Below are 22637 nucleotides of genomic sequence, written 5' to 3' on the forward strand. Positions count from 1 at the left end.
TTTCCCCCTAGCATTGATGTTAGCAATTATACTCTCTTAGTATAATTAGAATATTTTACATTCATTTAAATGATTAGAACAATTTATGCAAGGGTTGTCAATATAATGGCGGTTGATTTTAATAAAACACTTAAACTATGCATTCACAACAGCATATTTTATAAATATGAGATCCAGGAAAGTTGGCACATTTTTTTTTCTGTAAAAAAATAAAAATAATATATGAAAATATGTTTTACAAGATATACGAATTCAGTCTTTTAAGGTCAGTGTTAATTTCCACTTGTTTGTAATTGCTTTTGAAATTTAATAGCAATTTCTGAGTGAAAATAGTTTCCAAGCTAAATTAGTTTGATAGCAAACACCACTGGGGCATGTTGTCAAAAAAGGGCAACGTGCATTCAATAAACATTATCTTGTTTTTGTTATTAACAGTGGAAATGCACAATTTAGCTTTTGTAGCAAAGAGAGTAAACTGTACAGAAATGTATTTTTAATAATAAACTGACCCTGAGAAATATTGATTCATATGGCTATAGCGTTAGTATCGCCAACTTTCTCCGTTTTAATAGAAGGGACAAATATGCTGTTTAATACACAGCACAGGAAATACAACTTTTTGAAAGTATCCGCCACTCGTTGTAATAGCCTACACTGTAATGCCTCACAACTGCATGACTGGAAACGCGCGCGGGGAGGCGTGTGCGCTACTGTCCCGGCGCGCGCGCAGGAAGGGAGGGCGATCTTCGTCCGGTCACAAACACTCAATGGTCCAAGCGCAACGGTTAAAAGCGTGAGCAAACACATGTCGAAGCAGACTCAGAACATTCAGACATGGAATGAAAGTATGTTTGAGCGCAACTACCAGGCAGGAGGACAAACAGAGACGCGCGCTGTGCACCTTACCGCAGAAAACGCTGATTCGCGCGGAGCTGTCCAAGGTGGAGTAGGATGATGGGATGAAGCACCTGTTGCTATGACAATATCTTCAAACGAGAACGAGGATGCAATCAACCCATCTCTGCTCGGAATGCTGACATTTGGCTAATATTAATGGATTGGCCCGCATAAGCCATTTAAGAGCTAAATATTATATCCTAATTATATGCAGAACTTTTCAGGCTTAAACCCTCGCCATAGGTGGATGTCGGATGCATTGATTTTAAACTCTAAATAATCAGAATCATCTGGAAACCATTAGGCTACACTTTGGTCAATGATTCACGAGGCTAATCTCCACGAGTGCCCATTTTAATTCAACACCGTGATATGGAAAAAGTCAGTTGTGTTAACGAAATGCCACGAGGTGCTGGGAGAGACGCTCGCGCTGCAGGGTTCGCGGCTCGCTGATCTCCTCACACACTTCACGCGCGTCAATGACGCTGGCTCCTTGGTTCAATCTGGCGAGGCTCGGCCTGCTGACTGCCTGGCTTTACTCATGGCTGCTGGTGGAGGGATGCGGACCGGGTCCAGGTTACGGCACTCGCCATAGGCAACGCAAGTTGACTCCAATGTCTTACAAGCAGTACGTGCCCAGTGTCTCTGAGAACAACCTGGGAGCGAGCGGAAGAGCGGAGGGCAGGGTAACGCGCAGTTCGGAACGCTTCAATGAGCTCGTGTGTAACTATAACACTGACATTGACTTCAAAGACGAGGAACACACCAAAGCTGACAGGTTCATGACCAAGGTAAAGGAAACCAATGTCTAACAGAGTCAGCTGCGTCCCATTTTACAGATGGGTCACTCTACATTGCTTTAAATGAACACCTGTAAGCAATACTTTAATGTTTATTAATAGATTTAATCTTAATAGATATATTAATATATTGTTATACATAATTAATATATTAAATACAAGAAGTTATTAATTAGGCTATATAATTTATTTCAAATGTATTATTCTAATGTATTAGAAGAATACATAATCAAATATTTTTTTAAAGATATGTGTAAGCTCTTACCATTAATACCATTAATAAATATGCATATGTCATTAGGACATTCTAATTTTTCAGAATGTGAACATTCCATGCAATTAGGCCTAAGTGCCTGTCTTTTTATTGTTTATTTAATTAACTTTGTCAGTAGAGATTAAACTGTGTTTATGTACAGTTTACAGTTTTTTATCGAAAAGGAGATATTTGTACATCTGTCAGCTTTAAATGATCTTTCTCATAAACATTTAGTAGTGTCAGAATCTTGAGCACAAGGCTAGCAATGGCTAAATGAATGGTAAAATGTTCAACACTGTTACTGTGTCAACCCTGTTACTTTTAAAATGCTTATTTATCGATATAGCAATTTGTAGAATGTACACAATTAGCAAAACGCAATTTCTTGTCACCTAATGACATTCTTTGTCTCATGTTATGTTTAAAATCTAATTTAAAATCAGAATGGAAAAGGCACAGATTTCATGGAATGACCAAGATGCATCAGGTGGCCCTTTCAACTCTCTCAGTCAACCATGACAAACTTCACGCACAGTTAAACAGTACTTGAAAATAAAAGGGTTTGTTATTCCTGTAATTCAGCTGTTTCATTATCTTTTTTTTTGTTGTTGAAAATTGATTCAAACAGCTATAAAGCAGTGATAAAAGGCACATTATTCTGGACAGGCTCTGCTAAATTTTAAAGCGTCCAAGAGGAGAGATTTGGACTGTCACAAGCTCATGATGATGATAGATTGTTTACAAATGTAACCATGTTTCCTAGGCAATGTAAAAAACGTGACAAAAAGACTATCTGGACTGCCACAGCACCATTTAATCTTTAACCAAGTTCTTCTTTAGTGAGCTATAAAATGACATTACAACTCTACTTCTTAGCCTGAGAGTGTGTACATGTTCCCTTGTATACACATGAAGGTAAGGCAGATAACATTGTGAAGAACATAGAGTACACTAAATATCCTTTTAAACCCTTAAATACATAGAAGCCAAAATATGAGACATTCAAAAATAATGTATTAGCGGCAGTATGAACATTTCCAGCTGAATAAGTTAATAGAAATATTCATTGTATTCTTTGGCATGGCCTAATCCATTATGGTATCATAGATTGTTTTGAGAAATTACTGATAAGTTTGATATCACTGATAATAAGGCTCGCAAGACTGACATCTAGTTAACTGTGAGGACACTTATGAAAGTGCTTCAAGTTGGTGTATGTGTACGTATGCATGTGCCCTCTCATTGCCCAACTCTGAAAGCTATCCTTTGTGTATCTTTTCAAGCCTCTGCTGTGGGGTCGCCTGTGAAGAATTCTCGTCTGTTGAAGTAATGGCACCATTGGAAAAGCCTCTATTGTAGTTTTCACAATGAATCGCCTCTGTCCAACAGCATTGCGAGAAAAATCTCCCTGGTTTGTTTTCTTCCCCTCTTGATTTCTCACTCTTGCTGTCACATTCCCAAGTAGACGTCTAAACATTCCTTCCATCTGCCTGCTAGCTCAGACATTGCTTTCTTCTTGCTCTAATTGGCTTTTCGACCCTGTCTTGCTCTCTCGCCTTTTCCCATACCCTCTAAATCCCGACCCTAGGTCACATAATATTATTTTCCCTGAAAAATAATACTAAATCTTCAAAATTCCCTATTACGTATGGTTTAGAGAGACACAAAATGTTGAAATTGCTTGGAGGAAGTCTAAATTCTGTATTACAAAGTCTCAAGGTTGACACTGGGGTCATTCAAAAGACTATGTGAAAATGTTCCAATCGTGTGAAGAAAAAAAAAGGACTTGACCTTGACTTTACTCTGTGACCATGCTGAAGTGTCCAAAGAATGCTGGAAATGAGTTACAGTAGCTTTGTTCTTATTGTTAGATGTTGGGGGTGGAAATGGCATTTTGCAGAGCTGAATATTCTGGAGAAAAATTGCTGATGTCTACCGACTCCAAATTCTGACAAAGAATTCTGATATGTCATGGTATTTGCTGTGCTTTCAGCATTAGCACACCTCTGGTTTAAATCATTGGTAAAAAAGAGGAGCTTTGGCAATCTGGGGCAGTTGAAGTGAAAGTTTACCCAAAGTGAAATATTTTCCCTTAAGAAGTTCAAAACCTGCTGTACCTTTTTTATTCTGTGGAACACAGAAGAAGATATTTTGAAGTATTTTTTGAAGTCATTTCAGTGATAGTCAGTGGGTTCCAAAGTTGTTTAAGGTATGGTCCTTCCCTTTGTATCACCTGTTTAATGCTTTCATTTGTTCTTTCCGCTTCACAGCGCTGTAAGGACTGCCTCAATAAACTGGCAATAGCAGTAATGAACCAGTGGCCTGGGGTCCGACTGCGAGTGACGGAAGCATGGGATGAGGATGGCCATCACCCTCCTGGTTCTTTGCATTATGAGGGCCGTGCGGTTGACATCACCACTTCAGACAGGGACACAAAAAAATACGGACTACTTGCACAGTTGGCAGTTGAGGCTGGATTTGACTGGGTGTACTATGAATCCAAGTACCATGTGCACTGCTCTGTCAAAGCTGGTAAGCTTGTAAATCTTTGCTTTTCATTCATTACTCCTCATTCAGATCCTTTAGTGTAGCTCTAAAAGTGATAGATCTCCCTAAAATAAAACTTTTAGTATCATTTATTCACCATCCTGTAGTTCCAAAACTGTAAGAGAGTCAACAAGCAAGATATTTTGTCAAATTTCCATACAATGAAAGTCAGTGCTGTCCAATACTTAGACAAAAATTCTGTCATGAAACTCTGGATTGTGCAGTCTGATAGGCCTTACTCAATCTGACGTTTAAATACTTAGCTAGTGCTTGTTATAGCAGCTGTAGTGCTTCAGATCCCTCCACCTCCCCCAGCTCCACCTGTATAGATCTGCTATGGGGTAATTTTATGTAAGGTTATTTCATATATGTTATATATGTGTAATATTGTTTTACATGCTTACAGCAGCATGTATTGGCAGTAGCAATACATATGTACTTGCTGTGCAGCAGCAGCAGCAGAAGCATAGCATATCTATTATGCAAAGACCAAACACATTAACATTGCCATGTATATTGCCATGCTAACCTCTCTGAGAGTTGTCATGACAGAACTTGATTTCCTCCTCTAAATTTTTCCAGATCACTCTGTAGCTGTAGAAAAAGGTGGCTGCTTCTCAGGATCGGGACTTGTGACAATGGCTGATGGCGTGCAAAAACCTATGTCATTTTTGCGGCCTGGCGAGAAGGTGCTTTCCTTGTCTGAGTCAGGTGAAGTTGTTCTCAGTTGGGTACTTCTCTTTTTACATCTGGATAGAGAGAGCAGAACCATGTTCTTTATTTTTACCACTGAAAATGGAAAACGAATGGCGCTTACTCCCAATCACCTCATTTTTGCGGCTCCCAATCTCAAACTGCACCACCATGAGTATGAAGCTATGTTTGCCAAAAACGTTAGGACTGGGCACTATATACTTTCTACTGGAGACAACAGACGACTTCAGCCATCTAAAGTGGTCTCAATTTCACTGGAGGAGATGATGGGGGTTTATGCTCCTTTGACAGAACATGGGAACTTATTTGTGGATGGTGTGCTGGTATCCAACTACGCTTCTGTTGAGGATCACAGACTCGCACAATGGGCATTTTGGCCTTTACGTGTTGTTTTTTACTTTTTCCAGACAGTAATGGAAGAGAACTCACAAAGAGTGGCGGTTAACAGTAGTGCCATGTTCCTTAATATCTGTTCCACAGATCAGACCTTCCTCACAAATGTGATGCACAATAGTTCTTCCAGCACTTGCAAGAAATCCCCAGATGTCACTGTGGAAACAGAAAATGAACACAGCTTTTTGCAACAAAAGGAGGTTTACTGGTATGCAAGACTTTTGCACACATTAGGAAAGATATTTCTTGACCCTGAGAAGTTTTACTGATGGTCAAGACAAGGAATATGCAAACATAATGTCAACTGCAAAAACTACTGTTTTACTAGTTAAAAAAAAAAAAAAAAAAAAAAAAACTACTGACCAAAAAGGAAATAAAACAGGCACTATAACTGGTATAATTTCTCACCACATATAATGTCCAGTTACTTCTTACGCAACTTTAAAAAATAAATAGTTTTTCAAATATGACTTGTCATATTGAATAATCCCCATATGGACAATTATAGGATTCAAAATGTAAACATGTATTTTTATGTTTGTTTTACAAGAAAATATTTCAAAGAGTAATAAATATTTATTTTTATACTTTTGGATTCATAATATATATTTCATGTTAAACTGTTCATGTAGTTCTGATTATTTGTTATACCATACAGACACTGATAAAGTTGTTGTGATCTTATTTTTACTTAAAGTTATTGTAGTTTATTGTGTTGCAAAATAAACCTGATCTGCTTAGATTTTATTCACAACAAACACAAGTTTTATTCTCACAAAACTCGTACTGAGTACAAAATATCATGTCCGTTCCCAATATATAAAAAAAAAACCTTTTGACAAATCAACATATTACATCATGTCCTGTAGCTGGTAATTTAGACGTTTTAAACAGAAATGAGTTGTAAACAAAATATTGTGTTAACACAGTTTAACCATGTCTAATGACTAACTGTGGTTCATTTCCAATGTCCAAAATCAACAGCCATGCGCTAAACAAGGAATAACAGTCTAGCTATTACTAAGTGCATCACACCCCCTTCTGGACACCAAAGAATACACCACTGTCTATTCTGACGTGCTTAGTATGATTTACAATCTTTCTGTTCTGAAAAACAGCTTCCTGGAATTAATAATAAATAAAAAAAGGGTAATAAATTATTATTTGTAATTTTTTCATTTGTTCTCTAATGTTTTTCATGTTTAAAATATATATCAGCATTAATGCAATTCAAACAACATTTTGAATTCAATTTAAGTGCAGCCTGACAATGTAAAGGATTTAACATTGTAAAACAAAAATAATGCTTTTGAGACTGCTGCATTTTTGGAATTGCATGCTTGTTCCTCTATTTATTTTTCACAGCTGTGAAGGTATAGAAGAGGATTATCTTGGTCATGGAGGGGGCAGATGGACACACACCCCCACTGGAGAGGAGATGTTCTAAACTCTATTTGGATCAGGCCAATAGCAACGACTGTAATGTAGGCCCACCCAACAATTACCTTTGGAGAACCAATCAGATTTTAAAGATAAGCTAGTCAGGATCCCTGAAAACCTTTCCCGTTCAAACTAATCCCGGTGAAAGCTGCGAAGGAGTTATTAATCTTGTCAATGGGGTTTGATCGTAAAGTACAGAAAAAAAAATGCTATCAAGTTATATTCTATCAGTATATCAATGCTCTAATAGAACAATATGAGACGGATTAAGGCCTTTACTGTGCAGACAAATTTTGCAATATCAGAATTTCAGTTTCTGACTGTAAAATAAACATGACCTAATGCAGCATGCTTGAGTAATATATTGGAGAGAACGTGACTTCATTGTAGACGTTGGTAGTGCTCCAGCATGTCCATAAATGGCCATTCTTCCACCACATTTATTTATCTCTGGTATATGAATTAAACAGTCTGTTTGAATAGGTTGAGAACTGTATTTACTGCACGTGACTCCAACTATGTGACTCTGATGGCTTGTCAGCTTAAAGGAAAGCAAATCTACTCCTGCTTGGTTTCTTCCACTAAATGAACAGTTTAGTTGATTCATAAATGCATATCTTTTATAGGCACAGAGATCTAAACAATAAGATCATATTTAATAAAAATAGCCATGTCATATGCAGGTATAGCTACATAATGCAGACAAAATTGGCAGCTCATGCATTTGCACTCTGGGATCAATAAAGTCTGTCTCTTTTTAAATCTATACTTGTCTAGTCTAAGAATAGACTAATAGTAACCTTCGAACATGCAATATTTTGTGGTCTCATTTACTCATTTTTAATGTTTCGTTTCGAATCAATTTTTTACTAAGCTAATAGAGTGCTAATTTTGAAAGCAAGGATAAATTGACATCTATTATGACTAAAGGTCTCTGCACAGAGAGGTCTGCTGTTAGCATTGTGGCCAGATAATAAACCGGTTACTTTAAATGGCTACCATTTAAGGCAGTAAATAAAAAGTATATATAAATGGATTATGCAATTGTTTAATTGTGTAGATAGATAGATAGATAGATAGATAGATAGAGAAGTATTTTATTGATGATTGACAGACTCACTGACAGATAAATAGACAGACAGATAAAAAACAACAGCTAGTTATAGTTAGTTCATTACAGCTTCGCATCTATGCAGCACTGTGAAGTACAGGTGGTTCAACGGTAAATCGGGAGAAACTAACAGAATTAACACCTGTTTAACCATGACCCAGAGTTTGCAGTGCACCTTAATTTGTTTGTCCTCTCAAAAGTAGGGGTCGCAGTTGGTCTCAGCATCGGTGTTAAAAACACGTTTTACTCTGCAGCCTGCACTCACACACACAGAAAGCTGGTGCAGTATCCTTCAAACTGTTACATGAAGCAAGTTTATCAAACAAGCTTGCAACAGTTCTCCAGATTGGAGATCTGGGTGTGGGTTAGCCAAAGCTACTCAGTCTGGATGAAAGCAGCAAACGTGAGAGTCCAGCATGAACTCATTTGATTCATTGGTATCGGCCAGCTAATATCATAATATCAGGTAGTTTTGCAAACGTTTGCTCGTCCGACAGCACTTCCCCCATCAACAACAAACTAGTAAACCCTGCCTAGCCAAAGCTAGCTTAATGAAATGAAACGGACCCCAGCGATTATTATCCGGAGGATTGTTTCGAACATGTACGAGGACGTTAGCGGCGCATTGTAGGTGAGTGTCAAAAGTAGTATTTAATATTTTTTAAATATATATATATATATAACGTTACTTGCTGATTAATCACCTTAGCGTTACTCGGGCCCCCCTTCTACGTCCATTTAGCAAAGTGAGTGCGAATCTGTCGCCCAAAATGAACGTGCTGCTAGCTTCATACGTACCATTGCGTTTCCTAAACTCAAGGTTACAAACACGGACTGAGCTGTTTTTGTGTTGGCCGTTTAGTTTCTTTTTCTGAAACTCGCTGTGTTTTTAGTTTAGTCGGGTGTATTAACGTTAGTGTTTATGTCCTTGGTAAATGGGTAAGCCATATTTTTAGCCAGCACCAGTTCATGAACCATCCGTCATTACCACGAAAGCTTAGGACTTAATGTGTTGCTTTACTGTCGAATATGTTGTTGTGATATTCCGAGCGTTTTATTTGCTATCATTATAACCGTATTTATTGTTGTCGGAAAGTGCAACAGCATTTTAGAGTATGAAAGTATCTGGCTAGCAAGCTGAGTTAGCAGATGTGAAACTGGGTGACTTGTTTAATTAATTAATTTTAATTTATGTTTGTAAAATTGAGGTTGGCAATAAAAATGGGAAAAAAATAATGACTAACGTTAATCTAATGTATATCTTTTTATTTTTATTTTTAGCAGTGGTTGCAGTTTTGTGTACCACACAGGGACGTTACTTCTTGCTTGCCTGTTAGCATGCACTGCTTTACAGGCAGTGCGATTAGTTAACGTTACTTTTAATATTTTCTTCAAAACATTTGAAAACCTTAGAGAGAGACTATGTTTTATATGGATTTCGTTTAGTGACTGTGGTTGTCAGTTAGCGTGTTGGGACTTAAACCGCTTGGGAAACATGTCAACAAATTAGTGTGAAAGGATTTAGCTTGACAGTTTGTTCCAAGTTAAAAGGTCAGGGATTTTCAAGGAGGTGTGGTAAATATTTTAACATCGGATAGTTTAAATAATTTTTGTTCAGTAAAAAAAACATTAAAAACATACTAGGGAAAATGGCAGCAATACGTCCCATATTTTGTAATTAGCTGCGCAGTTGAAAGTTGAAATGGGGAAGCATTGCGTAACGTTACAGGATTTGTTATCGGTTCACATTTCCTAATGCGAACACCTTAACTAAACAAATTGACCAAACTGACGAATGAAATAAGGGTAGAGTTTAATATTTTGCCCTTTATAGAGAAACATGGTCACATTTATAGCAGGTTTTGATTGAGTTTCCTGAATAACCCGCTAGCATATCAGGATAAACCAGAACATCCAACACAACGCGAATTTGTATGCCATCTCTTCATAACAATCACAATACCGCTCTATAAGTTATTTCAAGGATTAATATGGTGTATAATGCTGATTGTTTGATTTTACATGCAAACATTAACATTCATAATTAACGGTCATAGTGTCGTGTCTAAAGTATTTTGGATTAGTAGATTATGCTTTGAATGAGGATGGCCAGTCATGACTTCAGACAAACTTTGTGTTCAGTTTTATACAACAATGCAGTCTGTTACCCCACAATGACAATCCCTTTAAACAGTCATGAAAGGCCATTAAACAGGTATTAAAAATAATCAAATAAAATCGTTTAATACACACACACATACATACACACACACACACACACATTATATATATATATATATATATATATATATATATATATAACATCTTGCAACTCTGTTTTCGCATCTTTTTTTTTTCTTCGTTTTTTTACATGGGAGGAAACAGGCATATAAATCAGGAAATGTGTGTGCCAGGTGTCCTGACAAGGACAGGACATTGTATTTCAGTCTGTTTCATATTTTTTTCTTTTATACGTGAAATCTTGAGCACATTATGCAACCTTGTAACTGAATTGCATTTCCTGGTGAACTAGCAACATGAGGTGACATTTACATCATGCTATGATTCTAGATAGATAGATAGATAGATAGATAGATAGATAGATAGATAGATAGATGGATGAATGGATAGTGCAAAAAAAGAAGGCAGAGCAGCAGGGGTGTAGGAAGAGGGCGTTAGTGAATAAAAAGTAATTGAATAAAAGTCATTTTAAATACACAGTAATATAAATTACACTGGTCTTATAACATACTCTGTGGTGTCATTCTGCCAGTATGACCATATTAGAGTGTTTTTAAACGCGCACCCGTGCACTCTCGGAACAAAATAACGATGCCCGTGTTGCAGCCCGACATCGGTGCATGTGTCACAGGAAGCGCGCTACACGGAAGTTGTATTTTCTTTGTGTTTCTCCCTTTAGCGTCGTTTAACATAAAGAAAGTAACACGTTATCTTAGTTATGCACGAAGTTGTGGAGTTATATTGACCGCGGTGTATCGCTAAGCAACGGAGCTGTATGTACGTGTCAATTTTCGCCTGGTTTTATGATGGGCGAGCGGATTATTGTGCAGAGAGTTTGTTAACCCCGGTCAGAAAGCTAGCGTGTTAGCCGCGTCTATGCACTACTGTAAGCTGAGCAGAACGACGCAGCTGCAGGATCAGACAAATATAAACAATCTGGAAACTCTTTGTTAATCTATCAGCGTTAACCAAAACGGAGAAAATGCATGGGACACGCGAATCCACCTCATGGTTTGTATTTAATCAGCTGCTTTGTGTTAGGTTTTCCTTTATACAGTATTGTTTGCGTAGTTAGATATGGAGGAATTTCAATTTTGCTGGGATATGCAGATTAATTACGCAGTTGCGGTATGACTAGACATTCCCAAACGCAGCTGATCGGATAGTGTGCATTATCCAGAGAGAGGTCACCTGCAGTTAACCAGTCTAACTTTTTCATTACCGCCTTTGAGAGGCTTAATTAAAATGACAGTGGTTGTGTGGCTTATTGTACGTTACATGCTTGCTGCTCTTTTGACCTTAAGCTCTGGAACTGTTCTCTGTTTCAGATCTCTGCAATAGAGATCTTCTTCAGGAGTAGGAATGGACGAGCAGAAATCAAACTGCGAAGAAAATGATTCAGAAACTGCAGGTTAGTAAACATCAGAAAAAGGCAATTTCTTTAGCCAGAAGTGTGTTATACATTCATAAGCGTGTCGTTTTTGTTTATAAAGGGGCATGTAAACACTTTCATAACTTTTTATTGTAGTAACTATACTCCTATTCTTGCACATTTTCATGGACATACTATATTTTAAATGCACGTGGACGGATTTCAAAGAAAGTGAATAAAAAAGCGATCTTATATCTTGCACAGCAGTGATATCTTAAACTGGGAGCTTGTGACCTTTGCTTGAAATCACTGTGAGGGAACAGTTTTTAAAGGGCACATTTATATTTAATCCATCTTAACTTACGGCTACCATGTTTCTCTCAGCTGATGATGGGACCCCTGCAAAGGAGAGCGTCGAAGTTGAGGGGGAACTGAGTGGCCCTGTTGCTGCAGAGGACATCTCAGGCACTACCGTGGACACTTCCAACTCATCATTGTAAGGCCTTCTATAAATATTGCAGTTTGAGCTGCTTTGCATAAAATGTAGGTCATGCTTTTAAAGCTCGGTTTATAGGAAAAGGCTATCTTCATTAAATAGAAGATGATGTTAAGTAGACAAACTAGTCACTTGTTAAGAAGCATCGATCTGTCAGCTAAGGTCAAATACAACACAGATTTTGAATCATGGTTCCTACACAGTTTGGAAAAGTATGGAAAAAAAATAAAGCGGAGTTTGGAAAAATGTTTGCATTTCCAGTCGTTTGCCCCCATTTAGTTTTCTATAAAAGGAAATTTGAATTAAAATAAACGTATCATACGAGAAGTATGTTTTCAGCTGTTTAATCATTCTTTGATTGTCAAACACGACTGAATGAATTAAAAAATTCAGGTTATAGGCAGGTTTTGGGTGTCTTCTCACAATATTCTTAGGACTGTATTACAAAGCCTCTAAAATGACCTTTGCCAAAATAAAAAGACTTTTGTGTTCACGTGAGTCATCAGCCTATTTCGTGGTGTGGTTTTTACTCCATAGAGCGTGCATTAAAGCAGGCTTATGGCCCCAAAATCTGATGTACTGCCCTAAATTAAGGCATCATTTTTACAGTTTTTTTTTTTTTATAGACTATTGAACGTGACAGATAGGGTGGTGCACACAGCCATATTGTGATATCGGCTCAATTCGTGTCACTGTTTCTCGGCCACCACAGAGGATGTGTTGAATTTAGTGCAAGAAATTGTAATGCGTAAGCACACAAGAAAAATTCCCATGCGCATGTGAATAGTTTGCGTGTGCATGCAAAAGTCTGTGTTTTTTTTAGTGGCTCTGTATTTTGTCACTTTGAGAAAATCAATAAATAAACACAGTGGACTTGTACTGCGTACCAAATATAAAACTGTAATTAAAGCTTCTATGATATGGTCTATATCAGGGGTTGGCAAACTTTTCGGCATGATGTGTGAGTTAGAATTTTTCTGGTTAACCACTGTTCCAACACCCCCCTCCCCCTTTCTTTTTGAATGCAGTCTGTATAATACATAATTAAACATGCATTAATTCTTTGTACACATTTTTAAATGATACAATACAATGGAGAAAAAAAGCCTTTTTGATATTCATGCAAATAGTTTGCAAACTTTTCAAAAGTTTCTTGAATAACAGAAATACAGTTTGACCAGTTTGACTGAACATTTCTTTATGTGTGTGTGACAAGGCCAGTGCATTAAAACCATTCAGTTTAATCACCGTTCTATATTAATGCACTGCACACAGATCTGAGATTGCAATGTGCAAAAAGAAGCATTCATAACCTTGTTGTCAGTGCTGCCACGTGACTTTTAATAATCGATACTGAATTGCTACATTATATTTCTCAGCAGGGTCGGTGGGGGTAAAATTGTTGTTTTTAAGTACGGTAACTAAACACAGCTGCATTGTTTGTAGAGGTAGACATATGCAGACAATTTACACATCTCTCTCAAAATTGCCATATTTGAGAAAAAAAATTGAGTAGTTTGCTTCACTGGATATAGCTATCGGTCATTTAACATTTCTATCATAAATGTATCGTTAAAGTTGACTAATATTAAATGATTTGCTGCTTCACCTTACCTCGCTCTGTTTAACGCTAAACTGACACTTCAAAACAAACTGATTTGTTTTGGTGAAGTAATGTGTACAGAGTTGCTGAAGGTCTTTCATGTAGTTGTTGTTTTTTTCAGGGAGACTGTCAGGGCCTGTGCTCTGTGTAACTGTGTGGAGCGTAGTCTGCATGGACAGCGGGAGCTCCGGTGTTTTGGACCCTCTTCCGATCGGCCCAGCTTGGAGCCCTCTGTCTCCTCTTTGCCAGCAGCTGGAAACGATGACCTGTCTTCCATTGGATTCTCTGAATCCACCTGTCTGGCATCTCTCTTTGATGACACTGGTATGATAATGAAAAAAACTGTTGAATCGTAGTGTTGTCACTGTCATTTTTGGATACTGGAGTGAGGCACATTGAGTTTCTCCCTGATTTGTCACATTTCTCAATCAGTGAGTGGCATAACATGGTTTCTGTTTACATTGAGCATTTCTATTTGTAGTATTTTTTTTTTTTTTTATATAATACAGAGCTCAACCTGGTTGTTTAGATTTATACATGCCTCTCTTTGTCACTACCCCAACCACAAAAAAATATTATTAATAAATAATTTTAACAATGGCATGTACACTACCATTTACATGTGTGGGGTCAGTATTCTGTTTTATTGTTTTTGACAGTCTCTTATGTTCAACAAGGTTGATTTATCAAAAATACAGTAAAAGCTGTGTTATTGTGAAATATACAGATTTAGTTCTCAAGAAACATTTATTTTTATTTTTATCATCGTTGAAAATGATTGTGCTGCTTTATTTGTGGAAACTGATCATTGTGTTTCAGGTTTCTTTTAGTAGAAAGTTCAAAAGAACAGCCTTTATATGAAATCAACATCTTTTATGAAATTATAAATGCCTTTACTGTCACTTATTCTTTACCAATATAATGCATCCTTGTTTTGTAAGTGCATTAATTTCTTAAAATCAAAGCATAAGTTATAATATTTCAAATCAATTATTTGCAATTATAAAATTACGTAACATTAATTCTAAAAACAGTGTAACTTTCAAACTATTCTAATCTAGACAACTTCATCTGTATTACCCAACATTAGCATAGCAGGATGTTAAAAAAACAACATTGAAAGATAATATTAATCAGTACATCACAAGAAATCCGTTTTTAAGGTTTGCATGCTATAAAAATACATGTCATCAACAATTGTGAGACATAGCCTGGTGGTGAATAGGACGGTTCCATCAACTGCTTCTAAATTCTCTCACTGGCCCCCAGGGTTATCATTGAGCCCTGCAATAGGTAAAAATGTGGTTTGTGAGCACGTTAAAGTGGATAGGTTTAGCTGGCAGTTTTTGCCTTGCAGTGATAACGCAGTCTGTTTCATAGATCAAAATTGGGATTTTAAGAAAACAAGAACTCATAAAACTGGTCTTGAATGTATTTTCTTCTCAGTAGTGTTATGACTGCAAATCTTTTCTTATGAAACAGGGAGCTGCTGGGTTCACCACTGGTGTGCCGTGTGGTCTGAGGGAGTGGAGCAGACTGAGGGTGAGGTGCTGATAAACGTGGATAAGGCAGTCATCTCAGGGATACAGCGGGTAGGCTGAGAGCTTTCTTTATCAGAGCATTAAACCTCATAAATCTTGCTTTATGGCAGGCAAACTAATTCTTATTTCTTTTGCTTTGCTTCTATCTCTGCTTCAGCCATGTGATTATTGTAAACGGATGGGTGCTACCATCCGGTGCCGGGCCGAAGGCTGCTCACGGTTCTACCACTTCCCCTGTTCGGCTGCGAGTGGATCATTCCAGTCCATGAAGCAGCTGGCGCTCCTCTGTCCAGAGCACATAGACAAGGCCGAGGAGTTTGGTGCGGAATTACAGCAGAACAGATGCGATCTCATCGGTAAATAATGTTTCCGTTTCCGCGGTTGTGAGATGATGCTGTGTCTGTTTTGCAGCTGGAGAGGAAGCGCGGTGTGCAGTGTGCGACTCCATCGGGGAACTGTCGGGTCTGCTATACTGCACGGGCTGTGGGCAGCACTATCATGATGCCTGTCTAGAGATCAGCGCCACACCACTTCAGCGGTCCGGTTGGCAGTGTCCCGAGTGCAAGGTGTGCCAGACCTGCAGGTATGTCTGAATGTTTCATGCATGTTTATGTCATGAAACGTATTAGTGGTGCACTGAAATTTTGGCAAATGTTTATCTGATACAGCAATTTTTGATTTCATTTGTTAGAAACAGTGATGTTTAATTAGTTTGTATGTTTTGATTATGTACAAAACATGGATAAAATACAACACTAGTGCTGGGTTTCCAAAATTGATATCTGTTTTTAATCACTACTGATATGGATTCTTAATGTTTTCAAGATAATCTTTTAGTTTGATTTCTGTCGATGTGTGAACTTCACTAATTGCACTAAGCTTTGTGCTGTTGCTTTTAAAATGAGACAAAGTCTCAGCTTTTGAATTCTGTCAGTTTTATAACGAAATGCAGTAAATGGGGTTTTTGATGCTCTTTATTGTGGTAATGAACATCAGAAGGTGTTAAAAGAAACCGTACAACATACTGAAATGTCTCATGTAATCATTCAATCAGTGTTTTTACCAGTGGAAAGACATCAATATAACAGCTTGTAGAGATGTTACATTACCATAGGAATGACATTCGGTGTCTGTAATCTTGATAGTAAACTAGGCAAAATCACTCTAGATAGGAGCATTTGGATAAATGTGTGCTAATTTACAAATGTATTATATTTTTACTTTTAACCTGTTGTCTTCATTATGTAATGTATGTTTTAATGGATCTTATGAAAACAATCTATTATTGCCACCATATAACTGTTTATATTTTAGTAACAAATTGGAGTAGAAACAATTGTTATTAAAATTGGATATAAAGCATTATTAACAATTTAAATGTTTGAACAGCTACATTTTTTCCATTTATTTTATTATTAAATAATGTATTTTGGTTTTTATTTTCGACCGAGTGCATCCTGAATTTTGCAGATGCTTCACTGTATTTGTATTGGTCTTTTCAAACACTTTGTGGTATATGTGTGTTTTCTTTTAATAACATCCAGGCAACCAGGGGAGGATTCAAAGATGCTGGTTTGCGATGCTTGTGACAAGGGCTACCACACCTTCTGTCTACTGCCGGCCATGGACTCTGTGCCTCCTGATTCATGGAAGTGCAAAGTAAGCTTAAACCCATGACTCATTCTTATGTGCCCTTCATCTGTATAATATCACCTTTTAAGGCAGAATTCCGACCTGTGCCGTTTATTTACATAGTTGCTCTGCACTTTTCTCATGCCTAAAACTGCATAGAGAAACCACTTGAATTTCCCAGCAAAGGTTCCCCTAAAAATGAAAATCGTTGTGGTTTTACTCACCGGCATGTCGTTGAAACGCAAAGTTTATCCAGTTCAAATAAAACGTCATCCAAGCATTTTCAAAATGTGTGGCGATCCTTTTAAGGTAGCCCTTCGAGCGATTGTGGCATGTAATGGCGATATCTGTTTGTGTAGATGTTTGGCGAGTAGGAAAATGTGATTTTTGTAAATGGAATATCACTCTATTGTTCTGTCTAACCTGATTTGCATGTCTGTTTCAGCGGTGCCGTGTGTGTATTGACTGTGGCATGCGAGGGCTAAAGCTTCCTGGCTCTGAACAGTGGTTTGAGAGCTACACTGTATGCGAGGGCTGTCAGCGCAGGCGCACCTCTGTCTGCGGCGTGTGCAGTAAGGCCACAGAGCCCTCGGTCTCCTTGCAACATCGCTGTGCCATCTGCCACAGGTCAGTTTATATGCCTTCTGGCATTAAGAACAGGCAAGTGTGCCACTTCATTGTCTAGAGCTGAGCGTTTAGTGCTGTACAATTAAGCGGGTTAGTAAAATGGAAGTGACCTTTAAAGATTTTCCAATGTGAAGCAGTATTTGCCATGAAGTAATGAACAAACTGACTTTTATTTGTCTCTTTGCATAAATGTAACTTGTTGAATGTCCTCTGCAGGTGGGTACACAGTGATTGTGCCTCTCTGTCAGGGCCTCCTGAGGAGAAATGCATCTGTGTGCTCTGCAAAGAAAACCCAGAAGAGGTTCCAGTCGAGTCTGAAGTGTCATCTTCACAAGTAGATGAGAAAGCTGATTTGGAGGAGCCAATGGAATTGGGTATGATCTTTAGTATTGTTTTTTAGGTTTGTTTCTCAAAGGACTGTAATATCCGATATCTATTTTGTGAGTATCATGTGATAAGGACTAAATATAGGTGTAAACATGATCCAAGATGTTCTCATGTTTTGTGTTCCTCAAACTACATTCAGGGGTTGTTAGAATTGCATGTGACATGATGTTTGTAGTGTACACTTAGATTTCCTTTCCATGTACTTGTGAATTATCCATTGGGTTAGGTCCATTAGGTCTAAATAATAATTTAAGTAATTCAGCTTGAAATGTCTGGTTTGCTGTGAGAAATATTTTATAACAACATAAATGTCTTAACAAAGCACATTTGAATTACAATTCAGGAATTCAAATAATTCAATTCTGAATTATGTTTTGCAGTTGTTCTCTGTATAGTGTGTTGTATGGTGGGCTAGTTGGTGGTTTCTTTTCTCTGTGGACCGAGTTTTATTGACTGATATTAGATATGGATATTGAGCTGATGTGTGTAATTTTAGGGACCGAGCTTGAGGTGATTGGAACAGCAGAAGTGAAAGAAAGCATTACGGAGGAGGAACTGCAGCAAGAAGGTGCTGAGGGCTCCACAGAGACTAATGTGCAAAGTAAGGTCTCTTCAGAGCAGCAGGCCCCTTTAGCCAAAGCTTCAGGTAAATTTCAAAACCCACCACAGTAGTTCAGGCTTACATGTGCTAACATTTATGACTGCATGTTTTAAATATGTAATAAAAAAAATTAGTTCTGAGGGGGAATGCAAATTAAGTTAGATATATTATTACATTCTTTTAAAGATGTTTTTAATTATTTCCAAAAATATTTTTTATTTAGATCTTCAATTTGTATGTATCTGCAGTGTTACACTGAAAACCTGCCTGTTGTCTTTTGTGTAGAAGCTGATGAAAAACAAAAAGAGGAGACGACTACCATCGAAACAGTGGCTACAGAGGCCATCGATGAAAAATCAGTGGACACTCAGGACCCTCCAGTGAAGGATAGCCCAGACAGCCCTGTTCCGGACACTATAGAGGAAACCCAACTTGATGTAGCTGGAACTCGCATAGAAAAGCAGGAGGAGTTGCAAGGGCAAGACAGTACTCCTCAGACAGAGACTGAGTTGGTCAGCACAGAGGAGGCTACAGAAACAAACCCTCCATCAAGCCTGTGTTCTCAGTCTTCTCAAACCACACTCCCTGTTTTGGAAGCAGCAGGGCCAGTTGTTATGGACTTGGAGGAGCCACGGCAAGACCAGACTCTTCCCCCTGCTCCTCAGACAGAAATGCGCCCTGCATCTGACACTGATGATAGAATGGGCCAGTCTGAGGATGAAGAAGATGAGGATGACCAGGGGATGGAGGAATCCTTAGAGGAGTCGCTCCTCAAAGATGAGAGTCAGGGCGAAGATGACCAGTCCAGGAAAGAGATGCAAGAGGGTATGAAGTCCGAGCTGGTCCTTGATGAGACCTCAAACCTTAGTCACGGTGATGAGAGCAGCAGCGGTTTCCTCGGGTCGCCGGCTGAGGCAGACTCTCAGATGCTGTCCATGGAGCTCAGCCTGGTGCCAGCTGGTAGGACCCGTTCTGATTCGCTGCTCACCGAAACGGAGGACTCATTGCCTTTTGATCCACTGAAGCCCGATGGAGATAAAGTGAAGCGCAGAGGTTCTCCAGGACGCTCACGGGTAAAACAGGTGGATGTCAGACACCAATCCTTTTCTAAGTAACATTGAATTCTGATGGGTTTAGGTACGCCGCTAGTCCAAAAGTAGTCATTTTAATGCTGCTACATTTCTTTTGTGACCTTTCAGGGCAGAGGCAGTGGTTTCCCAGGGAAGCGGCGGCCACGTGGTGGTGGTGGTGGTGGGAGCAGCGGCGGCAGTAATGGTGGAAGAGGGCGTGGACGGTCACGTCTCAAAGCAATGGCCTCTTGCATTGATGCTTTTCTAGTAAGTTTCTGCCATCTCTTCCTTTACTAGCATTTTAAAGCATATTTCTTTTCAGTGGAAACTATTGTTAACTATTGCTGTGAATTTGAATCACGTTTTTTTTTTTTTTACTAATTATATGATGTGAATTATTCAAAACTTTACCACCAGACATACATGCATATATTTTTTTTCACTGTAACGGGTTAGCAGTGCATTCCCATTGTTATCCTGTAATTACAAGATGCTGAATTTAGAAGTGTTCACATCCTTAATCCTAGAAACAGCCAATACCTCTTGTGCTTAATAAAATAAACCAAGGTTTTGCAAGTTTCAATGAAATGCATACATTTTGTTTACAGCAAACCATGACTGCAGACACTGGACTTAGCAAAGAAGAAGAAGAAGAGGAAGATGACACGATGCAAAATACAGTGGTACTTTTCTCCAACACTGATAAGTTTGTCCTGCAGCAGGTACGATTTTAACTTTCATTATTCCACTCTGACTTCCTATAACATTCAGTGTCATGAATGAGTTACTTGATTTGACTGTTTTTTTGAATGTCTTTAACAGGACATGTGTGTAGTATGTGGTAGTTTTGGACAGGGTGTGGAGGGCCAGCTTCTAGCTTGTGCTCAGTGTGCACAATGTTATCATCCATACTGTGTGAACAGTAAGGTAAGCTTTTAAACTATCTATTCTGTATGATTACCAGCGTTTTGCACAGACACTAATTATTTCTTTATTTGGTTGTCTCCTCTCTAGATCACCAAGATGATGTTGAGAAAAGGCTGGCGTTGTCTTGAGTGCATTGTGTGCGAGGTGTGTGGGAAGGCTTCAGATCCTGCCCGTTTGCTGCTTTGTGACGACTGTGATGTCAGCTATCACACTTATTGCTTGGACCCACCCTTACAGACTGTGCCCAAGGGAGGCTGGAAGTGCAAATGGTGTGTCATTGCCTTCATGCATTTATATGTGTCATGAGTCCAAAGAGAATGTTTTCTAACCCAAGCATTGTTTTACCCTCTTCAGGTGTGTGTGCTGTATGCAGTGTGGTGCTAGCTCCCCTGGGTTCCACTGTGAGTGGCAAAATAACTACAATCACTGCGGCCCTTGTGCCAGCCTGGTAACTTGTCCTGTGTGTCGGGAGAACTTCATGGAAGAGGAGCTGCTTCTGCAGTGCCAGCACTGTGACAGGTCAGTAACACAGTCTGTTAATAAAAGGATAATAGAAAATTAATAATATACATTATTGTTAAGAAGCTTGGGCTCATGACATGAGAGTAAATGTGTTTTTATTGTAACAATTATCATGGTTTTAACATTGAATATAAGTAATGTTTAATATGAGCACCAAATCGGCATAATAGAACGATTTCTAAAGGATCATGACAGGAATACATTGTTTCAAAATATTGAAGCTGAACACGGTTGTTTTAAATTGTAATAATACCTCAGACTAGTATTAGTAGTAGTAGTTTTAAATAAAATGCAGCCTTGGTGAGCGTAAGATACTAATTGTTTTGTTTTTGCTTTATAGATGGGTTCATGCTGTGTGTGAGAGTCTTTACACTGAGGATGAGGTTGAACAAGCATCTGATGAAGGCTTTGCCTGTACAGCCTGCACTCCATATGTTCCCAGGCCTGTTGGTGAGTTTTCTTGATCGCCAGTACATTTGAAAGTGCTAATTTTATATATATTACCCATAATGATATCCTTTATCTATCTCTTTTAGTGGAGTCTACTATGATGTCAGCCTTCAAAATGAAAGAACCAGGTATGTGCATATTTGATAATTATTTGTCAGGCTTTCATCTATTAGCTATTTTTATATGACTTGATCTCTGTTTCTCCATCCACTTGCTCAGAGCCACAATTTTATCGTCTGGAGGGAGTCTGGCTAACAGAGACTGGTATGTCTTTATTGCGAAGCATGTCCATGTCGCCCCTGCACAAGCGCAGACAGCGCCGCTCTCGACTGGGCACCATTTGTATTGACGAACTGAAAGAAGGCGATGCAGATGGTGACGAGGGGAAAGGTCAGATAATTACCAAGTTGAATTATTTTGTATACTTAGATGAACAATTATTTTGATCTTTGTTGCAAGTATGGTGCAATGTGTACAAATGTCTAAAGAACTTACTGGAACATTGTGTTAAATCAGTAAGGTGACTCACTGCCATTGATTGTGAATGCAATTTATAAAAAACTGAAATTGTAATAGGAGGTGCAGAACTGATGGAATGTGAGCCCAAGCTGGAAGCCCCTGGGAGCCCAGATAGAGATGGAGGAGTGGACCGGGAAACTGGGGCAGATGGAGGTATAGAGGGCATGGCTGACTGTGAAACTCTCAAAGGAGGAGTTGAGGAGACCGAAGACGGGAAGAAGAGAAAGCGTAAACCATACAGACCAGGTTACTGAGCTGCTTCATTTCCTCATGGCTCTCTCAGTGTTCCGTGCTTCGAAAGACATGGTAAATAAAGTGATTTTTCACTTGTAGGGATTGGAGGGTTCATGGTCCGGCAAAGGAAGTGTCACACACGGATGAGGAGAAGTCTGTCTGCTTCTGGTGATGGTGTTCCTGAAGGTCAAGCAGCTGAAATGAAACTTGAAGGCAAGTGTGGCCAAATGGGTGGTTACACTGTCCCAGCAAACACC

General features: G+C 38.6%; 2 protein-coding genes across 8 annotated transcripts in view; both read left to right on the forward strand.

The window, feature by feature from the left end:
- The first annotated feature begins 742 nt into the window (after positions 1-742).
- LOC128011080 (sonic hedgehog protein) lies at positions 743-6764 on the forward strand. Its single transcript, XM_052593154.1, has 3 exons — positions 743-1688; positions 4224-4485; positions 5083-6764. Exons 1-3 carry the CDS (start codon positions 1377-1379, stop codon positions 5874-5876), a joined length of 1368 nt encoding a protein of 455 aa, XP_052449114.1. The 5' UTR covers positions 743-1376; the 3' UTR covers positions 5877-6764.
- A 1626-nt stretch (positions 6765-8390) lies between these two features.
- LOC128011063 (histone-lysine N-methyltransferase 2D) overlaps positions 8391-22637 on the forward strand; it is a 35744-nt gene continuing 21497 nt past the window's right edge. For 3 of the 7 annotated variants that reach the window (XM_052593105.1, XM_052593111.1, XM_052593107.1), the window contains exons 1-22: positions 11031-11410; positions 11728-11810; positions 12156-12267; positions 13992-14194; positions 15353-15462; positions 15569-15731; positions 15823-15994; positions 16956-17070; positions 17489-17670; positions 17887-18044; positions 18554-18703; positions 18944-19740; positions 19858-19995; positions 20337-20450; positions 20551-20655; positions 20743-20924; positions 21010-21174; positions 21518-21627; positions 21714-21755; positions 21847-22017; positions 22204-22392; positions 22480-22593. In XM_052593105.1, coding sequence (XP_052449065.1) covers positions 11762-11810; positions 12156-12267; positions 13992-14194; positions 15353-15462; positions 15569-15731; positions 15823-15994; positions 16956-17070; positions 17489-17670; positions 17887-18044; positions 18554-18703; positions 18944-19740; positions 19858-19995; positions 20337-20450; positions 20551-20655; positions 20743-20924; positions 21010-21174; positions 21518-21627; positions 21714-21755; positions 21847-22017; positions 22204-22392; positions 22480-22593 — 3541 coding nt within the window. In that variant the 5' untranslated portion in view covers positions 11031-11410; positions 11728-11761. Of the gene's footprint in view, positions 8790-11029; positions 11411-11727; positions 11811-12155; positions 12268-13991; positions 14195-15352; positions 15463-15568; positions 15732-15822; positions 15995-16955; positions 17071-17488; positions 17671-17886; positions 18045-18553; positions 18704-18943; positions 19741-19857; positions 19996-20336; positions 20451-20550; positions 20656-20742; positions 20925-21009; positions 21175-21517; positions 21628-21713; positions 21756-21846; positions 22018-22203; positions 22393-22479; positions 22594-22637 lie in introns of those variants that run through there. The other 4 variants (XM_052593109.1, XM_052593110.1, XM_052593106.1 and 1 more) reach the window with 3 other exon arrangements.

This window comes from Carassius gibelio, chromosome B23 (assembly GCF_023724105.1).
Source record: "Carassius gibelio isolate Cgi1373 ecotype wild population from Czech Republic chromosome B23, carGib1.2-hapl.c, whole genome shotgun sequence".
NCBI classification, from domain to species: Eukaryota; Metazoa; Chordata; class Actinopteri; order Cypriniformes; family Cyprinidae; genus Carassius; species Carassius gibelio.